Source organism: Rhipicephalus microplus, chromosome 6, assembly GCF_043290135.1.
Source record: "Rhipicephalus microplus isolate Deutch F79 chromosome 6, USDA_Rmic, whole genome shotgun sequence".
Classification (NCBI taxonomy): domain Eukaryota; kingdom Metazoa; phylum Arthropoda; class Arachnida; order Ixodida; family Ixodidae; genus Rhipicephalus; species Rhipicephalus microplus.
Genome location: NC_134705.1, coordinates 186,739,872 through 186,764,252, shown reverse-complemented (window position 1 = coordinate 186,764,252; position 24,381 = coordinate 186,739,872). Strand labels below are relative to the sequence as shown.

The 24,381-nt window shown below is 46.3% G+C and overlaps 1 protein-coding gene across 2 annotated transcripts in view; it reads right to left on the bottom strand.

The window, feature by feature from the left end:
- puf (ubiquitinyl hydrolase 1 puf) overlaps positions 1-24,381 on the bottom strand; it is a 154,136-nt gene that overhangs the window by 6,006 nt on the left and 123,749 nt on the right. For both annotated transcript variants that reach the window (XM_075867247.1, XM_037419658.2), the window contains exons 65-75: positions 23,952-24,058; positions 22,707-22,884; positions 19,399-19,632; positions 18,554-18,785; positions 17,929-18,033; positions 11,931-12,052; positions 8,780-8,903; positions 6,677-6,756; positions 5,631-5,765; positions 2,672-2,788; positions 770-914 (exon numbers count right to left, since the gene is read on the bottom strand). In XM_075867247.1, coding sequence (XP_075723362.1) covers positions 770-914; positions 2,672-2,788; positions 5,631-5,765; positions 6,677-6,756; positions 8,780-8,903; positions 11,931-12,052; positions 17,929-18,033; positions 18,554-18,785; positions 19,399-19,632; positions 22,707-22,884; positions 23,952-24,058 — 1,579 coding nt within the window. The remainder of the gene's footprint in view (positions 1-769; positions 915-2,671; positions 2,789-5,630; positions 5,766-6,676; positions 6,757-8,779; positions 8,904-11,930; positions 12,053-17,928; positions 18,034-18,553; positions 18,786-19,398; positions 19,633-22,706; positions 22,885-23,951; positions 24,059-24,381) is intronic.

Genomic DNA, 24,381 nt, shown 5'->3' with positions numbered 1-24,381 from the left:
AAAGAGACTTCTACAACAGATCCATAGAAAGCCTTCAAAAATCCAAAGGGCGATCAACCAAATTCACAGGATGAGTGCTCGCTGAAGACTACAGATTCAGGTGTTACAAACTCCTCACCACTGTGTGCAAAGGTCGGCGATAAGTCATACGGCCGTGTTTTTTGATGGTCACCACCTTGCCTTCGTTTTTTTCCCTACAATTACCCTACAGTTAAAGTCGCAACAGTTGACTGGCCAATCTTCACACTTAAACTGTTTGCGGCGAATTGCGCCGTCTGTAAGTGCAGCAACACAGTAAACTTGCATGGGGCAAAATGTTATTGCTGTGCACAGCTGGTACGCACAAACCAATAAGCACAAGACAAACCACCACGACTTTGAAAGGGTCAGCGAAGGCACTAGTTCCTACGAGACACGGTCAGGGAGCTGGTGCAACTACGTTTTAACCGTTAGTATGACTGAAGCAAGTACACACTAATTAGGTTTGACTGTAATCAGAGGCACCTTTAAAAGTTAAACCATAAAGAATGCTAGATGATACAGATATGACAGGAACAAACAGAGCTATACACAGGACAGAGAAAGAACGACAGACGATGGTGTGTCCAGCACTCTTTGTTCCTGTCCTAATCATGTACCAAGAAGCCCAGTTATGTGCTGTCCCACAGATCATATTAAAAACATACAGAGGAGCAGTTAAAATTATTTGTAGTAGAGTTCAGATTGATAAAAATCACAGAAAGAGCAAGCAGGCTTACAAAATCCTTACCTTCATTTTCGCTTTTCTCTTTCTCAGCCTTGGACAGAACATCCTGGCAATGGCTTTCCAGTGAGCGCAAGTAGTCGACCAAGCCAAGACAGGCTGGTGCGATGCCCTCGTGCACCGAAAGCACAAGAAGAACTGCACGTAGGTCCTACACAAAAAAAGGAAGAGAAAGGGGAAAGCAAAAACATTAACTTAGATAAAACTTGTATTCAAAATATTGAATCAAAAGACAGATGAAAAGGCCTTGAACGCAGCATGTCGATTGATTGATTTGTGGGGTTTAACGTCCCAAAACCACATGATTATGAGACGCCGTAGTGGAGGACTCCGGAAATTTTGTCCACCTGGGGTTCTTTAACGTGCACCCAAATCTGAGCACACGGGCCTACAACATTTCCGCCTCCATCGGAAATGCAGCCGCCGCAGTCGAGATTCGGACCCGCGACCTGCTGGTCAGCAGCCGAGTACCTTAGCCACTAGACCACTGCGGCGGGGCCCCTGGATTAGAACTTACTTAGCACCCAGCAGACACCTCAAAGTTTATGACGTCTCCACCTGCAATTCCTTTTCGCACGTTTTCTAGCTTACCAAGCATCGTCTCACGGTAATAGTGGCATTTTCAGATTCAAACCTCATCATAAAAAAGTTGCAAGATAAATGAAAATAGGTTCATTATATTCGATAATTTGTTATAAAGGTACATTCCTAATACTACATTTATAGTAAAAAAACCTTTTTTCATTTACTTAGTTATAATCAATATATTATGTCTGGGTTCATCATATAGAGATTTGAGAGCAGTACTTTACTAATAGTACGCATAAGTGTCCCTTTATGATTGTCCTCTGATTTTGCATACATCTTTCATTGTGCAAAGCTTTTTGGGGTAAAAGATGGTTGAATTTAGTTAAGTACTCATCGATGCAATATCGCATTTGCAGAAGAACATTAATAATCTGTTGGTTACTTCCAACATCTCGCTACGACCTACTGCTGTTACACTCCCATACAATTACCATATTTACTCGTATAATCCTCACACTTTTTTGCCGGAAAACCGATGAAAAGTTGGGTGGTGCGAGAATTACGCGGGGAAAACTTTCTACGAAAATGTACAGAGCAAAAAAGAAAACGAAGTGGCCGCAAATCGGGATTCTCACACCAGCAACTAACAGCAAGCTTTAAGAAGTACTAATTAAAACTTACCTCAACAATAAAAGCAGAGGTTCAACACAAGACAAGATTTATTTGAGACACAAAAAGTGGAAGCAAATAGTCGAGAATTAGAATACCATACGCAAAGCTTGCGGATGTTGCTGGCATAGCGGTAGCGTTCATCGCTCAACAGGAGCCCTCAGAAGGTAAGCGTGGGATGTCAGTATTGGGCTGATGGCTATTTAACAGAATTGTCCGCAGTTTCCTTCTTAAGAAGTAAAGTTTACTATCAATCTCAGTTTTAGGCACACGGCAGGCCCAACGCGTCTGTGTGGCTTTCAGCAGCCATCACCAGTGGCGAACACAAAACTCGTAGACTCCAAAGAGCCTACCGGCGGCCCTGTTGTCATTCTTTAGTGCATGGTCTATCACTTGCAACTTGAAATCAGCCGTGCAGCTTCAGTATCGCCTCATAACTTGACAAGGTTACCGACGCAACATACAAAACACGCCGCAACGCGCACTGTCCACTTCGGCTTGGCTTGAATTGGATTCGGGGGTGCGATAATTACTCGAGGAAAAAAAGAAATCGTATTTTTGTTGGGGGATGTGGGGGGTGTGAGAATTATGCGAGTGCGAGGATTACGCGAGTAAATACGGTACTACTTCTATACTGTAACCCACAGAAAGGAATCCCAGTGTACAAAGAGTAATTAAACAAGAAAGCAAAAAAAAGGGGCAAGCACTTACAGCGGTGACACGATGAACATGCTTCTTAAGGTCTTGTGTCACGTCCGACGTCACCAGGGCGTTTGCCCGAGAGAGGATGAGGTTGGTGACACTTTCCTTGAGAACCTGCTTGCCAACCTGCAAACGACACATCAATTCTTGAAGAAGCACCAGGAAGTTGAAGAGGAAGCGTATGAGGTCTATTAGTTTCACCGGCACTTTGTGAACTGGTTCACAAATGTGCTGCACTCTGGCATTCGTTTCGTAACAATGCAACTATCATGCAAGGCTATGTCACGAATTCCCTGCATCTGCTTGTGAGGTAATGCCGAGTCTGTGCAGCACAGGATGGCTGCAGCTCCAGCAGACAACACAGCCGGTTGCATTCGTGTCTGTTTTAGTGGCGCCCAACAAGTGCGACACACAACGTTTTTCGGTATTCGCACATGCCAGGCAATGTTAGCGGCACCGTCTTTCAAAAACTAACTAGACTTTACTGGCTTTGCTTTCACTTTTGGATATGCCTACATTGCATGCCGCTACCTTGACAAAACCAATATACCCTAAGTTGCTTATAAAAGTCTGCAAGCTTTTCTTTGAGGTTCGAATACAGTCGAATCAATAATTCGAACTCGAAGGGGCCCGAAAATTTGTTTGAATTAAAAGAAGGTAGAATTAATGAAAGCTAAGTAAACGGAGGGCTCCCCATGCAGTAGTGCTTGCTTATTGAACTGACGCAAGAGGGGTAAGTTTCAGAAGACTTACATTTATTCACAAATCACAGGACATTCGTTATTAATTGAAGTAATCGGCAATGCGCGTCTGCACACGTTTGCCTTGCAGCAAGTCAATCAATTTCGCACCGAGCTTGCAAAGCATGTCTACTTCGGCTTCAGCATTATCCTGGCCAGAGAAAGTGCGCGCGGCTATGTCCAGCGCCGACACTCTTTGAAGATGACGACTGCATCTCCGCTACTTCCCTTTGCACCAAAGCCGCAGCATGGCAAACACGTGACGAGAAAGAAGGAGCGTCTCCATGCGGAGAGAAGATCGGCATTTGAAAAAAAAAAACAACAACAAAAAAGCACTCCACGGCAGCTTTTTTTTTTTTTTTTTTTTTTGCTCTCTTCGCGCACGTTATTGAAAGGAGAAGGGTTACGTGGCAGGCACGGGAAAGGGGAAAGCGTGGCACCGGCGCGTTAGAGAAAGCCATACTTCGCGACAGTCTTTTTTCTTTTCCCTCTCTCTCTTTGCACGCAGCGTTGGAAGAAGGGTCTGTACGCAGTTGTGGCAGAAAAGAGAGAAGTGTGGCACAGGTGCATCGCAGATCGGCATTTGAGAGAGAGCAAGCATTCCACCGCAGCCTTTTCTTTCCTTTTCCTTCCCTTTGCGCGCAGCATTGAGGTGTCGGAGGTGCCGCCGCGGGATTGGGCGGGGTGCTAAGAGCATTTTCGGAGCGCGATACGTTGGAATTAACCGTCCCAAGTGCTCGCGCGTTCAAATTACCGGGCGTTTTCATCCATTGAAATACAAGTAGCTTTGACGGGACCTCATCGTGAGTTCGAATTAACCAAAGTTTGAATTAAGCGTGTCAAATTAATCAAATTTGACTGTACTTTCTTATTTCCAGCCCGCAGTAACTTTTCCTGAACGACATGCAGCTGAACAGCTCCCACCATCCGTGAAACAGCTGGCCAGTAGCATAGGACTTGCACGACATCTGCACTTTTGTATTCGTTTCCGTGTCTCGTTGCTGCTTCACTTGATGAAACATCCCCTGATTGACGACAACACTTAGACAGCATCACTATGAACCAGTTTAGGAAGTGCAGGGTGAATCAAATGAACCTATGGTATGGGAGACATGTGAATCAGATAAAAATTAGTGAAGGGCAACTTGGATGTCGGTAAGTACAAAGACAATGGTGTTCCAGTATGTTCAATTATGATCAAACACGTACCAAGTGTTACAGAGGTGCGAACACAAACATTTCAACCTAGCTTTCTTTGCTGCAATGTGTGGCTGGGGATCGATTAGTGGCAACACGGCACATCGTTTCCTGCAGCGCGGTAAACAATCAATCACAGGCATCTCATTACTGAACGTATCCAAGATTCAGTTCGAGACAGCGCCAGAAAGAACAAGTCGCCAGATGCAACTGTAACCACTTAAGAGTGCGCTGCGCAACACTCGACCACATCAGCATACTCGACCACATCAGCACCACATCAGCATTTGCACGGTCTGCATAAAAAGATATTTTCGAACAGGAAAGAGGGAAGCAGCGTCGCAAAACACAAAACTTGCAATGCAAGTAGTCTTCTGGCACAAGCGTGGCAAAAGAGCAATGGTGGCTATGACGTAACAGCTCGTATCGGCTGCTGCTTGGCAGCATGAGGGAAGTAGGGGGCGCTACCACTGAGTCACTTTCAATGGTGTCAATGCCACGAGATGCGCATTATAGCGCTCGATCCTGCATGCAAACTTCAAAATTCAACTTTATTCACAGCACATGTACTACACTGAAACCTCAGAGAACTTCGTTGAACGTCCCACACATAAGGTATGGCACTCGGGCTAACCTGTATTTGTATGTGGACATGCTATATTTTTGTCAAAAGTAATTGGGAAAGTAATGAGCAATGTTCTTGAAATTACTGGCTTGGAGTAATCTTGTACAATAAATCATACTTTACAAATATATCCTCACAAACCAAGAGTACGAACCCATAGCACTGGCAGCAACGATGAATAGCTAAGAGCATGGCATGGCACGGATAAGTGAATTAAGAACGCTATCATGAGAAATATAGCATTGACTATTCAGGTGTTTGGCGGGCTGGCGTGGAGGTTCTATTCACACCACATGATTCTAACTGCAAAAAAAAAAAAAAAGTAAAGCATTCATTTTGCTTATCGGTCACAGTTATTCCGTGAACAGCTTCATTGCTCTTGTGCAGGGGTCGGACGCACACTAACCTTTGGCACCAAGAGTGAGAATAGCCGAAAAACCATGGGGTTGTTGAGATAACCGCGCTCTTCTAACAGCACAGCCGACACGCAGTTGGTGCAGTATGTGCTACTCCGCAAGAACTCGCCGAACTCCGCTGACTTCTGCAAGGTCACGCAAAAAAGAAAAAAAAAAACGAAAATAAAGGCCCGACTCGTGTTGTCAATACCTTCACAATTGCTATGACGCACTCGGTAAGTGACTGCGGCATTCAAGTAGGTTGAAACTGTATCCTTTACTATCAAACACAACAGCCTAACTGTTGCATATTTCTACAACACGAGAACCTTCAGGACACACGAAACGAACACAAGTAAAGAGTGTGTCATGGCCTCCTAGCAGGCAGGCAAGCAAGCACACAAGCCTTAAAATGCCGTTATCAGTTTTTCGGAGGTCATGTTATATAAAGCAGCACTGTTATTCTAACAATACCAGCTCCATGAGTATATGTTTTATATTGTGCTCAAAGGGCCCTTGAGAGTATAAAGAAATGGAATGACAGCGCTAGAATGAACTGGCATACACCAGTAATGTTTAAAATTGCATGAAATATACTATAGACAAACATGCTGCAACACAGTAAACGGGAATGTAAACTTTTCCTTACAGCTTTCCTTTAATATGAGCTGCTGTGGTCGTAACGTGTACACTCAAACCTCGATATAACGAATTTGGATATAACAAATGATATCCTATAATGAAGTGACCAATAGCTTTGCCATAAAAACAGTGTTATAAATAATCGTTTTATAACAAATTTTCAGATGTAACAAAGTATTTTCATGGCAGATGGACTTTGTTAGAATGAGGTTTCAGTGCAACAGCAAGGAGTGAGGGCTATACTGATGATACTCATCGTTAAGTGTTAACACAGCAGCTTAGAATGTCCCAATAAGAAAGACAGGTAGGATACAAAGTTTGCCTATAATAGAAAGAACGTAACACATCAAAAGCAGAATGAAACAATTTCTTTTGACTGCTCAGACACACACAAAAAAAGTCGCGTAGCACTTGCCTCCCCCTGAAGGACCTCCAGCCATAGTCGAGGAATAAGGTCGATGTGCAATGGGACACCCTCGATGGCCACCATGGCACCTAAAAAGTACAATCAGGTATTGTACTGGCTGGCACATCTACTAGAATAAACAACAGTAAATATAGTTATCAAACCTGCCTGCACAAATTCATTAATATACCATATTACTCGCGTAATAAATCCACCCCCTACCTTGTTCTATCAAAAAAAAAATCTACATTTTAATGTATCTGTTCACTTTATTTCCGTGAGATATCCAGTGCTTCTCACAACTGAAACATCAAATCATGCCATTATGTCTCAAAATACTGTAATTACTCGAATCTAACGCGCACTTTTTTTCCGGTTAAGCGAGTTCATAAATCGCATGCGCATTAGAATCGAGTACGAAAAAAAAAATGAATAGGGTTCATTCTATTGCCATCGGCATTTCCAAAATGGCCGCCCCCTACGTTCGTCGGCATGGCGCGTTGGCTATTTCTGCCTATGTATTTCCCATGTGCGACACTTCGTACGTATGCTGAGCAGTTCGTCATCTTGGTGTGCATTAGCATCGACGGCATGGAAGGGCCGACTCCAAAAACTCGAGTGGATCACGATGCCGCTTTTAAAATAAAAGTCATCGCGTGTGCAGAAACGGACTGAAATCAGGCCGCATCGCGATCGTTCGGAGTTCCCAAAACGTGCGTGAGGGACTGACGGAAACAAAAGCAGAAGATTGTCGACAACAAAGCTTCACGCAAAGGTTTCAGTGGACCACAGCAGGGTCGGTTTCCGCAAATTGAAGAGCTGCTCGGCGAGTATGTGCTTGAGCAGCGAGCGGCACAGCGGCCCGTGACGACAGAACTGCTCCAAGAGCAGGCTATGCAGTTAGCCATAGAAAAAGTTCTAATGCGCAGCCTGTTTAAAGCGAGCAAGTGCTGGCTATCTAACTTTATGAAGAGGAAAGTCTTTTCCCTCCGAAGGCGAACGGGCATATGCGAAAAGTTTCCGGAGGAGTATGATGGAAAGCCTCACAGTTTTCAGAGGTTCGTCCTAAACTTGCGGCACAAAAACCGCTTCCTGCTTGGGCAAATCGGGAATGCCGATCAGACGCCTCTTTACTTCGACATGCCTGGCACCACAACCATGGAGAAGAAGGGGGCGAAGCAAGTTCGCGTGCTGACATCGGTCCACGGTAAAACTACAGTGACGGCAATGCTCTGTTACACGTCAGGTGGGCACAAGCTTCCCCCGCACCTCATATTTAAATGGAAGACGCTCCCGAAAGGAGTCGTTTTTTCGAGTGGTGTGATCGTGCAGGTCAACAAGAAAAATGGGTGCGCGTCGCAATCGAGGGCGCGGTAGAATCGAGTAAATACGGTAATTATGCAATAAAAGTCAAAACATAGTTTAACAATAATGCTGAGCAGTGCGAGCGCCATTTATCGAACGCAAGAGAAACCTGCATGCTTATAGCGCCCCGCAAGCACAACAATGCGAAAACAAAGCAAAAAATAATGCCCAACTGCACCCACAGCACGACCTGTACTTTAAACGTGCGTGCACTGCCGTCCGACGCTGCGACTTAGTTGTAAGATTTGCTGTAGTCAACTTCGTTGGACACCTGCTGTGCAAAGCATGCTCGGCTAGTAGGCTAGCCTTACGGCCAGTTTTAAACTTACAGTTGGTTCAGCATGCAATGGAGCATGGAAACCGAGCAGCTGGGCGACACTTCGGCGTCGGTCCATGTGCGTTTGTTATGGGAGAAAACAAGAGTTTTGGGCTACAAAAAAGCTTTTTGCACATTTTGCGGGCCAAAGCAAAGACAGTTTCCCCTTGTGGAGACCGAAGTTTTCCAATAGAGGCTTTGTGGTTCTGCCACTGAATTGAAGGCCAGCAGCGGTTGGACAGAGAGCTTCTTAATGCCGTTTAGCAAAATTTTTGCTGTTATAACTCCCGCGACTTTTTTTTTTTCTCCTGCATAGTGAGCCTTTTCTCGAATTGGTGTCAACTTTTCATTACGCCAGTAAATACTGTATAATAGGAATACTACTTATAACAATGAAAACTGTCTTTTTTTCGTGGACATGTTTAACTCACTCAGGTTCACCAGGTCTTGAGACATCAGTCCCTGGGACAAGGCTGCTCGAAAGAGACCCTCCACGAACTGGTGGTACGGGAGGAAGAAGTCCAAAAGCGCCTGGTCGTACTCTGGGTCGACTCCCTGAAAAAAAATATAGATATGTATAGTTAATGAAGACTTGTTGTTACACATGTGACTAGTCGGTGGCGCCACCTAGCCTGTGATATGAAATAAAGAGCAGTAGGGCAGAGGTGGACCCTCAGTCAGTTCAAAGTCAGTGTAAAAAAAAAGTTCCTCCGTTATACATACGCATTGAGCATAAAAGCATTTCAGCCTGAAATCGAAAAGGCAACTACAGCTGTATGGCCATTCTGATTTTGTCATTCAGATACTCAAATGCGAAAATGCTTTCACCAGACAACTGCTGTCCCACTTTGACCAATAAAGAGGAAGAAGCAAAAGCAAGATGTGCAATTTCAATGCTTAAAACTAAGCTTGTGCGAATAGTGAATTTCAGGGTCGAAGCGAATTCGACGCGAATAGTGATTTTGGTCGAACAATTTTCGAATCGAATTCGAATAGTATGTATGACATATAAAAAAAAAGGGAATATTTATCATAACCTAACTAACCTGCACGATATTTCTTTTGAATTGAAATAGGGGCTCTAGCAAATGCCTTATTTTTTTCGTTGAAAGGAAGTCGAAACAACCTTGATTAGTAGTTTCGGTAGGATCCGAGTGATAACCTGTAAGATACATAATGTTTTAAAATTTATTATACTTAAATATAATAAACCATTATAACAAGCTTAATAAAATGAAGGATTGATTTGAGGGTAACATCTTCCTTTAAAGGGGCCCTGCAACACCTTTTTCAAGTATCCATGGAGCCAGTAAACATGGTTGTCGGCTCACAAATTTACCGCCGCAAAGTTTCTAGAATCAGTCCAGTACAAGCGGAGTTCCAAAAATTTGTCGCATGCTGCAATCCCATTCTCCATTCTCGATTCGTCAAAACAGCTGGAAGCTGAGTAGGGAAGGATGGCACGGGAAAAAAAAAACATCATGAGCGCCTCGTGACCTTGAGCATTTTTTCTGTTTTTTCTTCGAATACGAGGCCTTTCAGTGCGATCGTGCACATACTTGTAGACAAGCGGCGACCTCACGCAGCAGCCGGATAACGACGAGCGCGCCATGCTCAAATCAGCCAATGACTGTGACCAGAGCCGTATTTTCTTTCTTGGCTGTGAGAAGTGATTTTTGAGCTTGTAGTGTCATTTGCTGAGGGAAGAGAGCAATTTTTAGCTTTAAAAACTCACTGTGAATTTCAGGGCGCGTGCTGCGCTATAATACTTGCCTCGCGTGTTCTCTGTATCCTCGACTACCGATCGGCAGCGTTTTCTGACCATGATCAGTAAGTGTGGCAGGGCCCCTTTAAATTTGAAGGGGGGCTTCGTGGCAAAGCAAATTTCTCCTGAGTAAATGCTTTCACGCCTTTGCACTACTGCTTTGCAGTAAAACCACCTTTACAAGCGGACTAATGTACATTTATTTGTTCATTGCAAATACTTCGAAAATATTCGATAATTTAAATTCGAATCAAAGTGAATTCGAATACTCACCTATTCGTTCAAATATTCGAAGCATTCGAATATTCACACAAGCCTACTTAAAACACTAAGTTAAGAATATTGAAGCAGGCATGAAATCAACACATCCGTAACTTCTCCCCTAAGCGGATGCCAGAGTTCTGTAAAAGACATTCAACTAAAATACACAACTTCCTGCCACAAATGAATATTGCTGTTCTGCAAGCAGCACATGATAAAATCAGCAAACCTGAAACTTTGCACCCAAATATGGATCTAGAAGTTCTGTAAGCAGCGTATGCTGAAGCCCCTAAATGAGGACAAACTTCACCCTTTGCCGACTGTTATTGGACCCCTCCCGACCACGTAACATGGCCGCGTCATTACATTGTTGGGAAATGCTCTTTCATGGTTTATTCATGCATGAATTTTATCACTGCATTATGGCCCATCTTTTAAAAAAGGGTCAGCTTCTTTTACTTGAGCTTTTCTTTCTTTAGTTTTGGACAGGAATAGAAAGGTGGATAAAGGCTTCAGACCACAAAGGACTAATATATAAATTTTAGAGATTACATAGAACTATTACAGTGAAGTCTCGATACAACCAAACCCGAGAAACCACTAAAAATCATTCGTTATTTGGAAAGTCATTGTAGTGAATGTTTAACAAATCAGTGCAAAATATCGTAAATGCCTGTAAATCGTAAACGTGAGTCGCCAGCCTGCGCTGTGTATACGTTCGCGCCAGCGTTAAGCTCTGATAAGTGCGAAAAAACAAACATGAAACGTTACGGAACCAGTGCATGTTTATCCGAGGAGGACAACAATCTATCCCTATGTAGGCAGCTCGGCAGAGAAATGAGGCGTGCATGCCTTGTCGTCGCGAGGAGCATAGTGTTCGAGCATTAGTGAAGCATGCGCCGGTAATCTTTGGCGACTTCCTCCCATATGTCACTTGAGTAGCACTTTTCACTGTCGTTGCATTCTTTTCGTGCTGCTTCTGGAGTTCACTTTGAACGTTCAATCACCAACCAAAAGTCTGGAAACCAGCATTTTTAAGAAGCGCATAGGTAAAGCTGCCTGACGAAAAGAAAGGCAACGGGGCAAAGCCCAACGCCAAAAACAAGTACAAGGTGATGGTATTTGCGATAAAGATACAGCACATATAAACAGGGCGGGCACTTAGAGAAATACATGAGAGTTCTGATGATGACGATAGTAGCAGGTACGGAGCTGGCCATTATTTCCACAGCCACAAGTAACCTTTTAAAATCACTATCCGTTATTTCTAAGTGTTGTGAAAATACCAGGGGGATAAAATTCGATACTTTATTCTGAAACATTTGGTAACTTGAAATTCATTGCATGAAATATTTTTACATTAGACAAATGCACAAAAAAGCCGTCAGCCTGAAAAAATATTTATCATGAGGTTCACTATGATAACATTTGACTGTACGTGATTTTGATTTAGAAGAACTTCACAAAAGCACTACTCTTAATTGAACTGCATATTTCAGAGCAAAGCAGGACGCATCAATTTTGCGCACTCTAGATGCAGGTGCACAGCTTCTCACCTTGGAGGCTTCCAGCTGGCTCAGATGGAGGAACATCTGCAGAATAGGACGCTGCGGCCTCGACGTCGTCTTCGTTGGATAAGTCTTCTGGCCTCTTTTGGGAAAGTATGGACCCATGTTCACTGCGATTCGAAGCGAGGCATTGTACAAACAGTGTCCTCGTCAAGGAAAACATGAAAACACTGCATTCACTAAAAATTCGCTAAGCATTTCGTGAATGTGTACAAGACAGTAGAACATTGTTGACCGTTCATCCGTGCAATTTTTCAGTACCGAGATTTGCGATAGTATCATCAAGTGAAACTACGCGGTGCGTTGAGAGAATTTGGATTCTACGTTTTTCCAGGGTGCGCATTTCTTTCCTGTACTTTTTTTCTTCAAAAACGCACGAAAAGCGCTCTACTGCACTGATAAGTAGTAACAAATGCAAGCAGAAAATAAAAACATGGTACCCAGGCATCCTGAACTGACACAAGTACAAGTTACAATGCCACCAGCAAAGCTGTTCACTTTTTGTAAACTATAACTGGTCAAATACTCGTTGTAAGTCCACTAAACATCTGCTAAAAAAAAGCAATCCTAGTTGAACTGAATGACCGCCGTTTTAATGAATAAAAAGGTGCTGCTACATCTGCTAGAGCGGTGGTTCTTTGCCATGGATGTTTCAGGAACACCTTGTGTTACAGATTGTGGGTTGAGGAACACGAACGTTTATTTACGCCAGGCCCCACTCCGCCGGCAAACACCAACTGAGAACATGCGTATCAAAAACAACTCAGGACCACTTCAACGCCGCCAGGTGGAGCGGCCACACTTCACATGTTCGTAGCTGTCTTTCCTGTTGCTGCCAAACCTAGCGGCCACAGTCACACTACACAACACCCCTCCCCTCCAAGTTTGAACTCAGCAGTCAGCCAGGGCCAGTACGTAGTCTCTTAGATGGTGCGGGGTTCCCCGAGCACGCTGCGAGCGACGAAGGCACAGTGGTGGCACTAAAGGCTCGCCATTTGCCTCCACTGGGACAGTCAGTGGAACGGTTCCGCCCTCCTGTGGGGGCACACTGCTAACCACAGGAGTCGGCTGCTCCCCAGGTGCGTCTGGCTCCACAGGGGCCGAACTCGAGCCTTCAGGGGCCACCGGGACAGAACTCGAGCCTTCAGGGGTAGACGTTGACATCGGTCGTCTTTCAGGCTGCGGTCTTTCCAGTTCTGCACCCGCCGTTTGGGTAGGCCCGACCGTCCGGCGACGGAGTTGGTCCACATGCCTGTGCAGTACTCGACCATCAGGGGCCGTGACCTCATAAGATATTGGTCCGGTTGCACGGGAGATCACTGCTGGAATCCACAGAGGCCCCTGAGCATAGTTACGTGCGAAGACAGGGTCTTCAGGCTGAAACGTGCGTGGTTTGGACGGGGAATCTGCCAACCGTGTGGACTTCTCTGGGGCCCGATCAGGGTGCAGGCGGTCCAACATCGTTGACAACTTGCGGCCCATCAGGAGCTCGGCCGGGGATCGCCCCGTAGTCGTGTGTGGGGTTACGTGCTGCTGCAGTGTGAAATCTGCCAGGCGCCATGCCCAGTTACCCTGGATGATGCGAGATAGGCCTTCCTTGGTAGTGCGTACCATCCTTTCTGCCTGGCCATTCGTAGATGGGTGGAATGGTGCCGAAGTTACCTGGCGGATCAGATTGCTGTCCAGGAACTCTCGAAACTCTGTGGACTTAAACTGAGCTCCGTTGTCTGAGACAATGGTGTCTGGGAGACCATGCGTGGCAAACAGTTTTCGTAATGCACTGATTACTGTCTGTGACGTCATAGAGGATGTTGGGATGACCTCCAGCCACTTTAAATACGAATCCACGACGATTAAGAAGGTCTGCCCTTGAAAGGGACCGGCAAAATCCATATGGAGGCGGGACCATGGGTTCCGAGACGCCTCCCAAGGATGGACGGGTGCTCGAGGCATCTCTGGCCGCGTCTCCTGACAAGAGGAGCAGCATCGGACCCATTCTTCAATGGCAGCATCCATGCCTGGCCACCACACATAGCTGCGGGCAAGTGCCTTCATCCGGATAATACCAGGGTGCCCAGAATGCAGTGCTTCCAGCACCCGGAACCGCAGCTTTTGTGGAATCACCACACGGTCACTCCAGAGTAGGCAACCCTTGTGGGCAGTCAGTTCGTGCTGCCTTGATGTGAAGGCAGAAAACTCTGGGCCCATGCTGCCCCTTGGCCACCCCTTCCAGACCCAGTTAAGAACACGTAAAAGGGTGCGATCTTTGGCAGAGTGGGTGGCAATGTCCGCTGCATGGAGGGGTGGTTCTGGCAGCGCATACAGGAGCATGACAACCTCTGCGGGAGAGGGGTCATCGTGGCACTGGTGCTGTAAGGGCAGTCTGCTGAGGCCGTCCGCATGGCCCAAGTGCCTCCCAGCCCGGTGGAGCAGCGTATGTTGGTATCCATTCAGGAAGATAGACCAGCGCAGCATCCGCGGAGACAGCATCTGTGGTGTCTGGCGGTCAGACGTGAACAACCCGAGCAGTGGCTTGTGGTCCGTCTGGATCTGAAAAGGCCGGCCAAACAGGTAGTCGTGAAACTTTTTGACGCCTGCAACCACGGCAAGTGCCTCCTTATCGATCTGTGCATAGTTTCGCTCTGCACTCGACAGGGTCCTTGAATAAAAGGCGACCGGTGCTTCTGTGCCGCCGGGCAATCGGTGGCTCAACACAGCTCCTATTCCGTATGGGGACGCATCACAGGCAAGGATGAGAGGTTGCTTCTCATCATAATGCGTCAAGACTTGATTGGATGCCAAGAGTTCTTTCACGCTTTCAAACGCTCTTTGTTGTGTTTGGCCCCACACAAAGGTGGCCTTCTTGTCCAAAAGTCGGTGTAGTGGTTCCGCAACAGTGGCCTTGTGTGGCAAGAACGCATGATAGAAGTTCACCAATTCCAGGAATGCCTGGAGTTCGGTCTTGTTTGACGGGCGAGGTGCACCAAGAATGGCCTGTGTTTTTTCTGGGGTCGGATGGATGCCCTCGGCGTCTATTCGAAACCCCAAGAACTCGACTTGGGCGACACCCAGCTGGCACTTCTCTCTTTTTACCTTCAGCCCAGCATCCTGGAAACGGCGAAGGACCTCGCGAAGGCGAGAGAGCAATTCTTGACCTGACGCCCCTGCAATTAGCACATCATCAAAATATGGAATTACACCTGGTATTCCACGTAGGAGGGTTTCCATTAGATTTTGAAAAATGCCAGGTGCGACACTGACACCAAACTGCAATCGGCGTACCCTGAACGCCCCACGATGCGTTACGATGGTCTGTGCTGCTGCAGACTCATCGGTGACAGGCAGCTGCTGGTAAGCCTGGGCCAAGTCGAGCTTTGCAAAAATGGTTCCGCCTGAGAGAGAAGCCAATACGTGGCTGACCACCGGCACCGGATATGCATGCTGCTGGAGGGCCTTGTTAATGGTACACTTGTAGTCTGCACAGATGCGGATGTCTCCATTTCCCTTCAATGGTGTGACAATAGGGGTTTCCCACTCCGTGCAGTCCACTGGCTCCAGAACACCCTGAGCTTGTCAAGCTCGGCATCGATCTTCTGGCGCAGTGCAAAGGGCACCCTCCTTGCCTTTAGGCGGACTGGCACCACCTCCGGGTTAAAGGCCAACTTCACAGGTGGTCCCTTGTAGCACCCCAGTCCCCCGTCAAAGACAACAGCAAACTCCTCAAACAGCTTGTCAAATGCCGTGGCCAGTTCGTCCATGCGATGCACTCCGGTGATCTTAATTCCTAATGCTGGAAACCAGTCTAGTCCAAGGAGGCTTTGACGCTGCCCTTTGACAATGACAAGTTTCAGTGGGCCAGCAAAACCCCTGAATTTTACTGTAACTGTGGCCATCCCTTGCACTGCTATGCAGTTTCCCTGATAGTCCTTCATAACGACGTCGAGTTGCTTCAACTTCGGGATGCGCCCATTCGGGAAGATTTGCCTGGCCGTAGCCTCGGAGATGAGCGAAAACGTGGATCCCGAGTCCACCTCCATCTCGCATTGCACACCTTCGATTTCGACAGCAACGTGAATCTTCTTTGTCCCGGGCTGGGGCACATCGTGGATGGCGGTCTCCTTGAGGTTGTCGCAGTACGAGGTACTCGCACGCGGAGTGGTCCGCGAATTGTCCGTCCTGCCGTTTGTCTCAAAATTTGCACGGCGGTCCCGCTTCCGTTGAGACCGGCAGACCTTGGCTATGTGCCCTGTTTTTCTGCAACATCGGCATTGGGCATCACGGAAACGACACAACCGGCGCTCGTGCGGCCCCCCACAACCGGCACAAGATCCGCCCCCCAGTCCTGCGTCCCTGCATTGACTGGTGTCTGCACGCAACTGACGAACACATTCCTCGAGGCCGTCCTGGTCCTCTCCACAGTCGGCGACCGTTCCCCGGTGCACTAACTCGGTACACGGCGCGGTTGCGTTTAGTCGCGACTGGCTGGCCTCACGGTCGATGGCCTCAGCGGCGGTAGCTTCCTCGACGGCGCAGGCGAGCAACACTTCTTTTTTCGCCGAAATGCGCCGTTTAGCTTTATCGTTCCTCAGGCCAAAAACGAAATGGTCTCGGAGTGCCTTATCAAGGTCAACGAAGTTGCAGTGCTGTGCAGTCGTTCGCAGAGCCGCGAGGTATGCAGCGACGGACTCACCGGTTGCTTGCTCTCAGCGATGGAACTCGTATCGCCGCGCCAATTCCGGTGGTTTCGGCGAAAGATGATTTCGAAGGGCAGCGATGATGTCCTCGTACGGCGTATCTTTCAGCTGGTCCGGCGCGACGAGGGCCTTGGCCAACTGGAACGTCGCGGCCCCGCAACGGCTGAGAAACGTCGACCTTTTCTTTCCAGCATCCGTAATGCCCTGCGCCTCCAGGAAGAATTCGAACCGCTGAGCATAGTCTTCCCACTCGTCCGGCTGTGACAAGTTGAATTGCTCGAGGGAGCCATTGCTGGAGGCCTCCCGTTGTCCGGGGTTCCGCCCGTCCTCCATTGCCGTGCTGGACGTCATGCCGACTTATCCCATCCTCGTCGCCAGTGTTACAGATTGTGGGTTGAGGAACACGAACGTTTATTTACGCCAGGCCACACTCCGCCGGCAAACACCAACTGAGAACATGCGTATCAAAAACAACTCAGGACCACTTCAACGCCGCCAGGTGGAGCGGCCACACTTCACATGTTCGTAGCTGTCTTTCCTGTTGCCGCCAAACCTAGCGGCCACAGTCACACTACACAACACCTTGTATGCTGGTGGAACTAATGGGGGAACCCATGCACAAGGAGAAAGCAAGACAGGTCACAAATTATGCTCATACCACTTTATAACGAAGTTGCATCTTACATGAAAATACATTGATTATGTAGGAAAATCCATTATAAAGGTTAACTGCGAGAGTATTCTCCATTTACTTTTGTTATAACCAATATTTTGTTATATCTGGGTTTGTTAGATCGAAGTTAGGGTGTAACACAACATGCAGCACGAAATAGGTGCCTTTTAATTTTGCTGGCAAGGAATGGTCAACCAAAAGTGACTTATCGACTTGATCTCAGCAACTTATCAATAAATTATGCGGTCTGCACCTGCATTTTGATCTGTTTGTGGCCTTGTTTTCTCTTCGAATATGCAAGCCTTGAAAAGGAATGCTGGCATGCATGCGAAGCGAAAAATTGCAACAAAACTTTACAACTGTAAAATGAAGAAGCAACAAAAGTCAGCTCCACCACAATTCAAATATGTTATACAGCGAAGCATACCAAAAATGCAAAATGTTCCTGTTATGGGACATTATGTCTTTTCACGAAACGTTTTTTTTTTTTTTTTTTCAGCAAGTATTTCATGAACACCCATCTGAGAACCACTACACTAGAGTGTCCCCTGAAGTGGCAACACAAGCACTGCCACCAACAATTTTTTTCAAGATTTGATGAAAACAGACGAGATCTTACTCAGACCGTTGTTCTCGAGGAAGCTGCTGTGACAGCTGGCCAGCAGTGGCACAATGGGACCCACCGTCTCTCGAGGAAGCAAGCTCACCAACTCCTTGAGCACTTCTGCAGCGCGTCAAAGAAGGAAAAAGAAAGTAAACAGCTGTTAGAACAGTGCTCACAAGAGTAACAATACATCCCAGAGGACAGGATACCATGCCTGTAACTACATTGAAACCTTGGCATAACGAACCTGAATATAACTAAATATTGGTTATGACGGAGCAAATGAAAGTAGTCTTGCAATAGATAGTGTTAGGAAGAAATTTTCAGAATAAACGAACTTATCGTTTTGTAAGGTGCAACTTTGTTATAATGAGGTTTGCGTGCAGTTATATAGTAGTCGGTTACACCCCACAAAAATATGTAAGCTAGGCCCACAGCACCGTGGCGCACCTGCACTTCACCCGTGAAAGACAATTATGTTAACAGGTTTCTGCTTAAACTGTATGTTTTCTTAGCTAATGTAAATACTATACAGACAACAGACTAAGAGTTAAAGGTTCGTCCTTACTACCTAAAACATCGTGTTCGGCACCGGGCTAAAGGACTGGAACCGATTGCTACTCCAGATGTGCCGACTCACCGAGACAGAGAAGGCGCACTTGCGGAGGCACGTAGCTGTTGAGCAGCGTTAGCAGCCGCCGAAGTCCATCGCCCAACTGCGGCCAAGACCGCAGGGTTGCCAGTGGCTCTGCAGCGTTGGCCGAAGCACACGTACGCAACAGCTCCAGCACTAGGGACAGCAAGTCTGCCAAGTCACCCGTCACGTGACACGCCGTTGCCTCGTGGTACATTACGTGCAGTGTGTGCAGGGCCTGCAGGTGTTAGTAATCAATAATCAGGACAACAGGAACAATAGAGGAGATATGAATGAAGCAGGCTTGAATGAGAAAAAAAACGCCAGGGCTGCACGCAGCACAGTCACAGCAAAAACTGGAACGGCGGGCTTTCCATAGCTTTTGTGAAACACTCTTGGGGTAACTGCTAAAGAACACTTGCAGGATACCCACTACACCATAAATCATAATTTTTGTGTAGCAGGGAAGCATTCACCATGTCATCCTTTATCCTTTTTCGGAAAAGCGTGGCAAATTCAGAAAATTTAAATTTTGACGACTGAAGTTGAAGTGTGTTTGTTATGCAAGTGCATTCAATAAGTGAGTATATACGGTGCCACTACTACTAATACTAGGTACTGCTACTATTACTAATACTACTACACTCAAACCTCATTATAACAAAGTCACATGTGCCACGAAAATACTTACATATACAAAAAAAAAAATTGCTATAAATGATCATTTGCATCACTGTATCTATGGCAAAGCTATTGGTCATTTCCTTTGTTAGAACAGGTAGTTTGTTATATCCAAATTCGTTACGTCGAGGTTTGAGTGTACTAGGGCACTAAAGAAGATCAGTGCCAACCTGGAAGAGGACAGGCAGTCCTCCAGCTGCCAGGGCCAGTAAGCGATCCTGCGGAGTGGAGATGAGGATGCGCAGCGCCGCCACCAGGGTGGCCCAGCAGACGCGAGGGTCGAGGCTCAGGTAGAGTGCCAGGGTGGTGCGCTTGAACAGTGCCACCTCACGCTGCTCCTGCTCGCTTGCACCCCTCGGCAGAGCTACAAACAGCTCCATGAGCTTCAGCAACTCACCCACCGCCTGCGAGAGAGAGAGTAGCAGGTGAGAATGCTTAGGGCTAGTCCACACCATAGGAAGGCAGAAACATACGCAACTCACTCGAGAAATATATCTTATACCTGTGTCACACAGGCGCGCAAAAAGTCTTTTAAGTAAGCGGTCTTTTTACGAAGTTGAAAGACATTTAACAAAAAGGTGTTGCGGCGCAGACACACGGCAGCAACGATCTCCTTTTAGTGTTTTCGTTCGAAGACGCTAGCGAAAGCATGGCGCTAGCAGTTAAAGGAGAAGCAATGAAAACTAAACGATGTATCACGATGTACAAATTTAAGACTTGTTGCACTGCTCGTTTCTTCAAATAAATTTAAGAATAAGTGATGAAAAAACACCAATGTGAAAGTTTCTTGCACTATTTAAAGAAGCATTCCCATAACTAGCGACGTGCACAAGTGCGTCTGGCACCACTGGGCTTTTATTTACCGTATTTGTTTTTCGCTGCTCTCGACTGCTCTCGACACGTTATGGGCGACCGTACGGAAGAAAAAGCGAAGATCGCAAGCCTCACGGCCTGCCTTCTCGCTCTGGAAAGCGAGGCAGTCGCTGCAAAAGCAACCAAGGAGAGGATCAAGCAGCAACTGTTGTTCAGCAATTCCTTGCTGTGCGCACTGGAGCTGTCGGAGAAGGCCTGCGATCGATCGATCTGGGCCTTCAGACGAAACGAGAGGTGGTTCGAGGGTACTGTACCTCACCTCGGTGAGCAGAACTTCAAGCAATCTTTTCGAGTGTACCCGTCCACCTTTTGTTTCATTGTGGAGAGCTTGCGCAGTGAGCTCACAGTGCACCAGCATGCGTGAAACAAACCATCACTCCTGAAAAGCGAGTCGGCATTGCCCTATACAAGCTTGACCACTTGAATGACGGGCAAACACACGACTGCCACGCTTTCCTCGCTTGTGCAAAATGGCGCGGCGCGAGACCGAGCGTCACCACGTGATAATGCCGACGCGTTGTAGCTGCTTACGAGAGTAGAAAAGGAAATAAAGATTAAAAGAGTTCATTACACCTTCTGCAGGATATGAAATTTGTTTTTACAAAGAGTTTTGGTGACAGAAAAATAAGCATTCGCTCTTTTTTTTCCCACCACTCGACAATTGCTGGCGCCTACTGGTTTCGAGGCTACTCATTCGGAGCCGTAAAAGAGATTGACGAACTCCGTTTACGAAAAATACCGCTTCTGAAAAGGAGTTCGCTCTGTGCCGTGTGTCTGCTGTCAGGAACTCCTTTTCGAAAAAAGACCGCTTACTTAAAAGACTTTTAAGTGCCCGTGTGACAGGGGTATTACACTTGGAACTTGCTTGGACTCGGACGCATCAAAATTTTTTTCAACCCGACTCACTTGAACTCAAACTCACCAAAACATTACCCACCCGAACTCACTCAGACTCGCGGCTCGATTAGGGTCCGAGTGAGTCGACTCGAGAGTGAGTTCACCGACCTATTGTCCACACATCTTCAGACAAAGGTTTCATCTCGCAGCACAGTACACTGAACTCTCTGGGGATAACTTTAAAGGGGCCCTGAAACACTTTTTCAAGTAGCCATGGAATGAATTCACTAGAAGAGTTTATTGCCTCACGAATTCAACGTAACAAAAAAATTTAAGAATCCGTCCAGTGCAAGTGGAGTTACAAAGGTTTGTCGCATGCTGCAATTGCATTCTCTCTTCTCTCGTCCCCAAGAAAGCGCTGGAAGCTAAGCAGGGAGGGCCACAGAAAAACGTCACACGTGCTTTGCAACCCTGAGCACTTTTTTTTTCTTCGAATCCACAACTTTTTCGGTGTGATTGCGCGTGCGCGCGTGAACAAGTAGCGGCCTTTTGCAGCGATCTCTGTAATGAGCGAGCGTGCCATGTACAAATCAGCCAATGGCTGATAGATTGGTCATTGACATGTGATTTTTGGGCATACAACATGATCTGTCGAGAGAAGAGAAAGCAATTTTTAGCTGACTTCGATAATTTATTGTGAATTCCAGGCCGCGTGCTGTGCTATATTATTTGGCTCGCGTGTTGTCGGGAACCTTTACTATTGATCGGCAGAGTTTTCTGACCATGCTCAAAAAGTGTTGCAGTGCCCCTTTAAGAGACACAGGGAAATGGTTTGTTCAAGTTCACTAAACTGAATATTCACTAGAATACAGCACAGCACAGTGCACAGGCAGACCTCAAAATACTGTAGCAAGAAAAAAGTTATTGCAAGATCACCCATTGATGTGATATGCATACCATTGCAAGATCTGACCAAGCTGTGGTCCTTCCTGTCTAGTGAGAGCTTGATGGCATAGCTAAGTGCAGTAACTTATTAAAGCCTCTGTGACAGTGCAGTTGTGGGTTTTCAGATGGCAAGCACACAATCACTACTCTACGTTTACATCTCGACCAAGCGTAGTGTTACTAAATCAATACAAAAAACAAAAAATCTGGGGTAAAAAAAGAAATCAGTGCTATATCACTGATTACGCTACATTGTGTTCTTCCACAGGACCACTTCGTTCAGATTTTAGTTTAGTTTATCAGGATTAACATCCTAAAGTGACTCTGGCTATAGTGGAGACGCTGTAGTGGAGGGTTCGGGATAATTTTGACCACCTAGGGTTTTTTTAACGCGCACCTATATCGCCCAGTACATAGCCCTTTACCGTTCTGCCGGCGTCAAACTACCGTAACTAGGACTGAATTCTCGCCTTCAGGTCACTTACCACAAAATCAATTTCAGCATTTTGGCCCAGTGGTCTGCAGCTTCTGAGCCCTTGCACCAGTGCGTCCTTTTAAATATAAGGTGACATCACCTCGTCACTAGTTCCACAAGTGACAACATGCTGCTTTAGCTATGCTCTATCCACAATGATGTAGCATATGGCAGACTCCCAGACATGTGCCTCTATTTTGATTGGTTTCATTCCGAACTCCTGAATTTCGAACTCCTGCCCAGCTCTCCTTTTAAGACTCCCGTTAAATGGAACACATTTTACTCGTCCTGTCAGGTTCTACCTGATGAGCGTCTGCTGCACCGTTGTAGCAGTGGCATTGCACTTACCGCTGTATACAGGGTGGTGTATGGGGTGATGTTCTTGAAAGCCCACTGGACGTTCTGATGTGCAGCCAACTGCCGGGCAAAGGCCCGCGACTGCTGGCAACAGAGGCGCAGCAGGCCATAGTAAGCTGGCAACATGCATCGGTTGAACACAACTACGTCTTGGTCATCGTGGTCAGCCCTGTTGGAACACCACCGGAGGGAAAAAAAAAACGATGAGACTGTCTTCTCGTCTGTTCATTCATTAAAAATTTTATTTGCCTCAGTGGAAATAAAGGAATGAACAGACACACGAAGTACTGACAATCAAACAATGTCCTTGATGGTCAAAACATTAGTCGATACTACGCACCGAGTCTGCCTTTGCCTCTCTGTCCTGTCCTTTGCGCTCTAATAAATTTTTCATACATGTGCCAAATCAAGGGCTGGTGCACAGTTTTCTAAAAAGAGGAAGTGATAGCTAGAAAAGTGAGTGAAGTTTCACATCTCTCTTTTCCCCCTCCCCCCCCCCCCCCGCCAAATACCTACAACTGAGGCTTTGGAACTACACTCAAACATCGATATAACAAATTCAGACATAACAAATTATCAGTTCTAATGAAGCAAGTGAAGAATAGCCTTGTCATAGATGCAGTGCTACGAATAATAACTCATAAAAATCTTTCAAGTATTACGCAGTATTTTCATGGCAGAAGCGACGTTGTTACGATGCGGTTCGAGTGTAGTACCTAGAGCAGCAAAGATAAGGTTGTAGGAGGGGAGAAAGGGCAGCCCCTGCCCTAACCCCAACCCTGTGTGCACACATATGTACCAACTAGCCCAAATGAGCAGGTACTTACACTTCATACAACTGGGCAACCACGTATCAGCGCCAGAGACAATGGGGAAAAGTACAGAAAGTATGAATACTATCAACAGAAAGATCCATTATAATTATTTCCTTTGCCTTTTTTTTTCATAAGATAGCTGTCACAAATGGCATCTAACTTTTTGTGCTTCGTTAATAGAGCTGTACAATTGCCGAATCCCCAAAAGCATCCCCCCCCCCCCCAGTGAAATTGAACACTCAGTCATGCAGGCAGGCTGCGCGTGACAATACTGAAGTTGCGCGCATCTTCTCCATGCATGGATTCAGGGATATGTGGTCATGTACCCACATTTGGAATGAACCCCTATGAATGATACACAATTTTAAACGTGACTCTCCCAGCTGTGTCTGCAAACATGGCCTGCGCTGCGAACACTTACAGGATGTAATTGAAGGCGATGTTCTTTGTGACATGTGGATTTTGAACAATTAGCTTGATGTTTTCAGGACAATCAACACAGGCCTGGTACCAGAAAAGCAGTAGCGTCTGAAAAAAAAAAAAAAGAGGGGGTTATCGGCATACGAACACTTAGCAATTGAAGTCAATAAGAAAGTGAAAAAAAAAAAAAATAAGCACTGCTTTGAAAATAGGCAAGCAGCTCAAGTGCTAAAATGCGGTTACATTATAATAAGTGGTCACCGCATCCTCATTGAGGGATGGAACTTCTTTATTGCAAGGTTTGACTGTGCAAAACTAATCTTTCCGATTACTGTCTGTTCGAACATGGGTTGCCAACGCACCGGCTCAATCAGTGACTTTTTCTCTCGTGAACATTCCTTCCCACTCCCCGCCCTTACTTAGTACAGGGT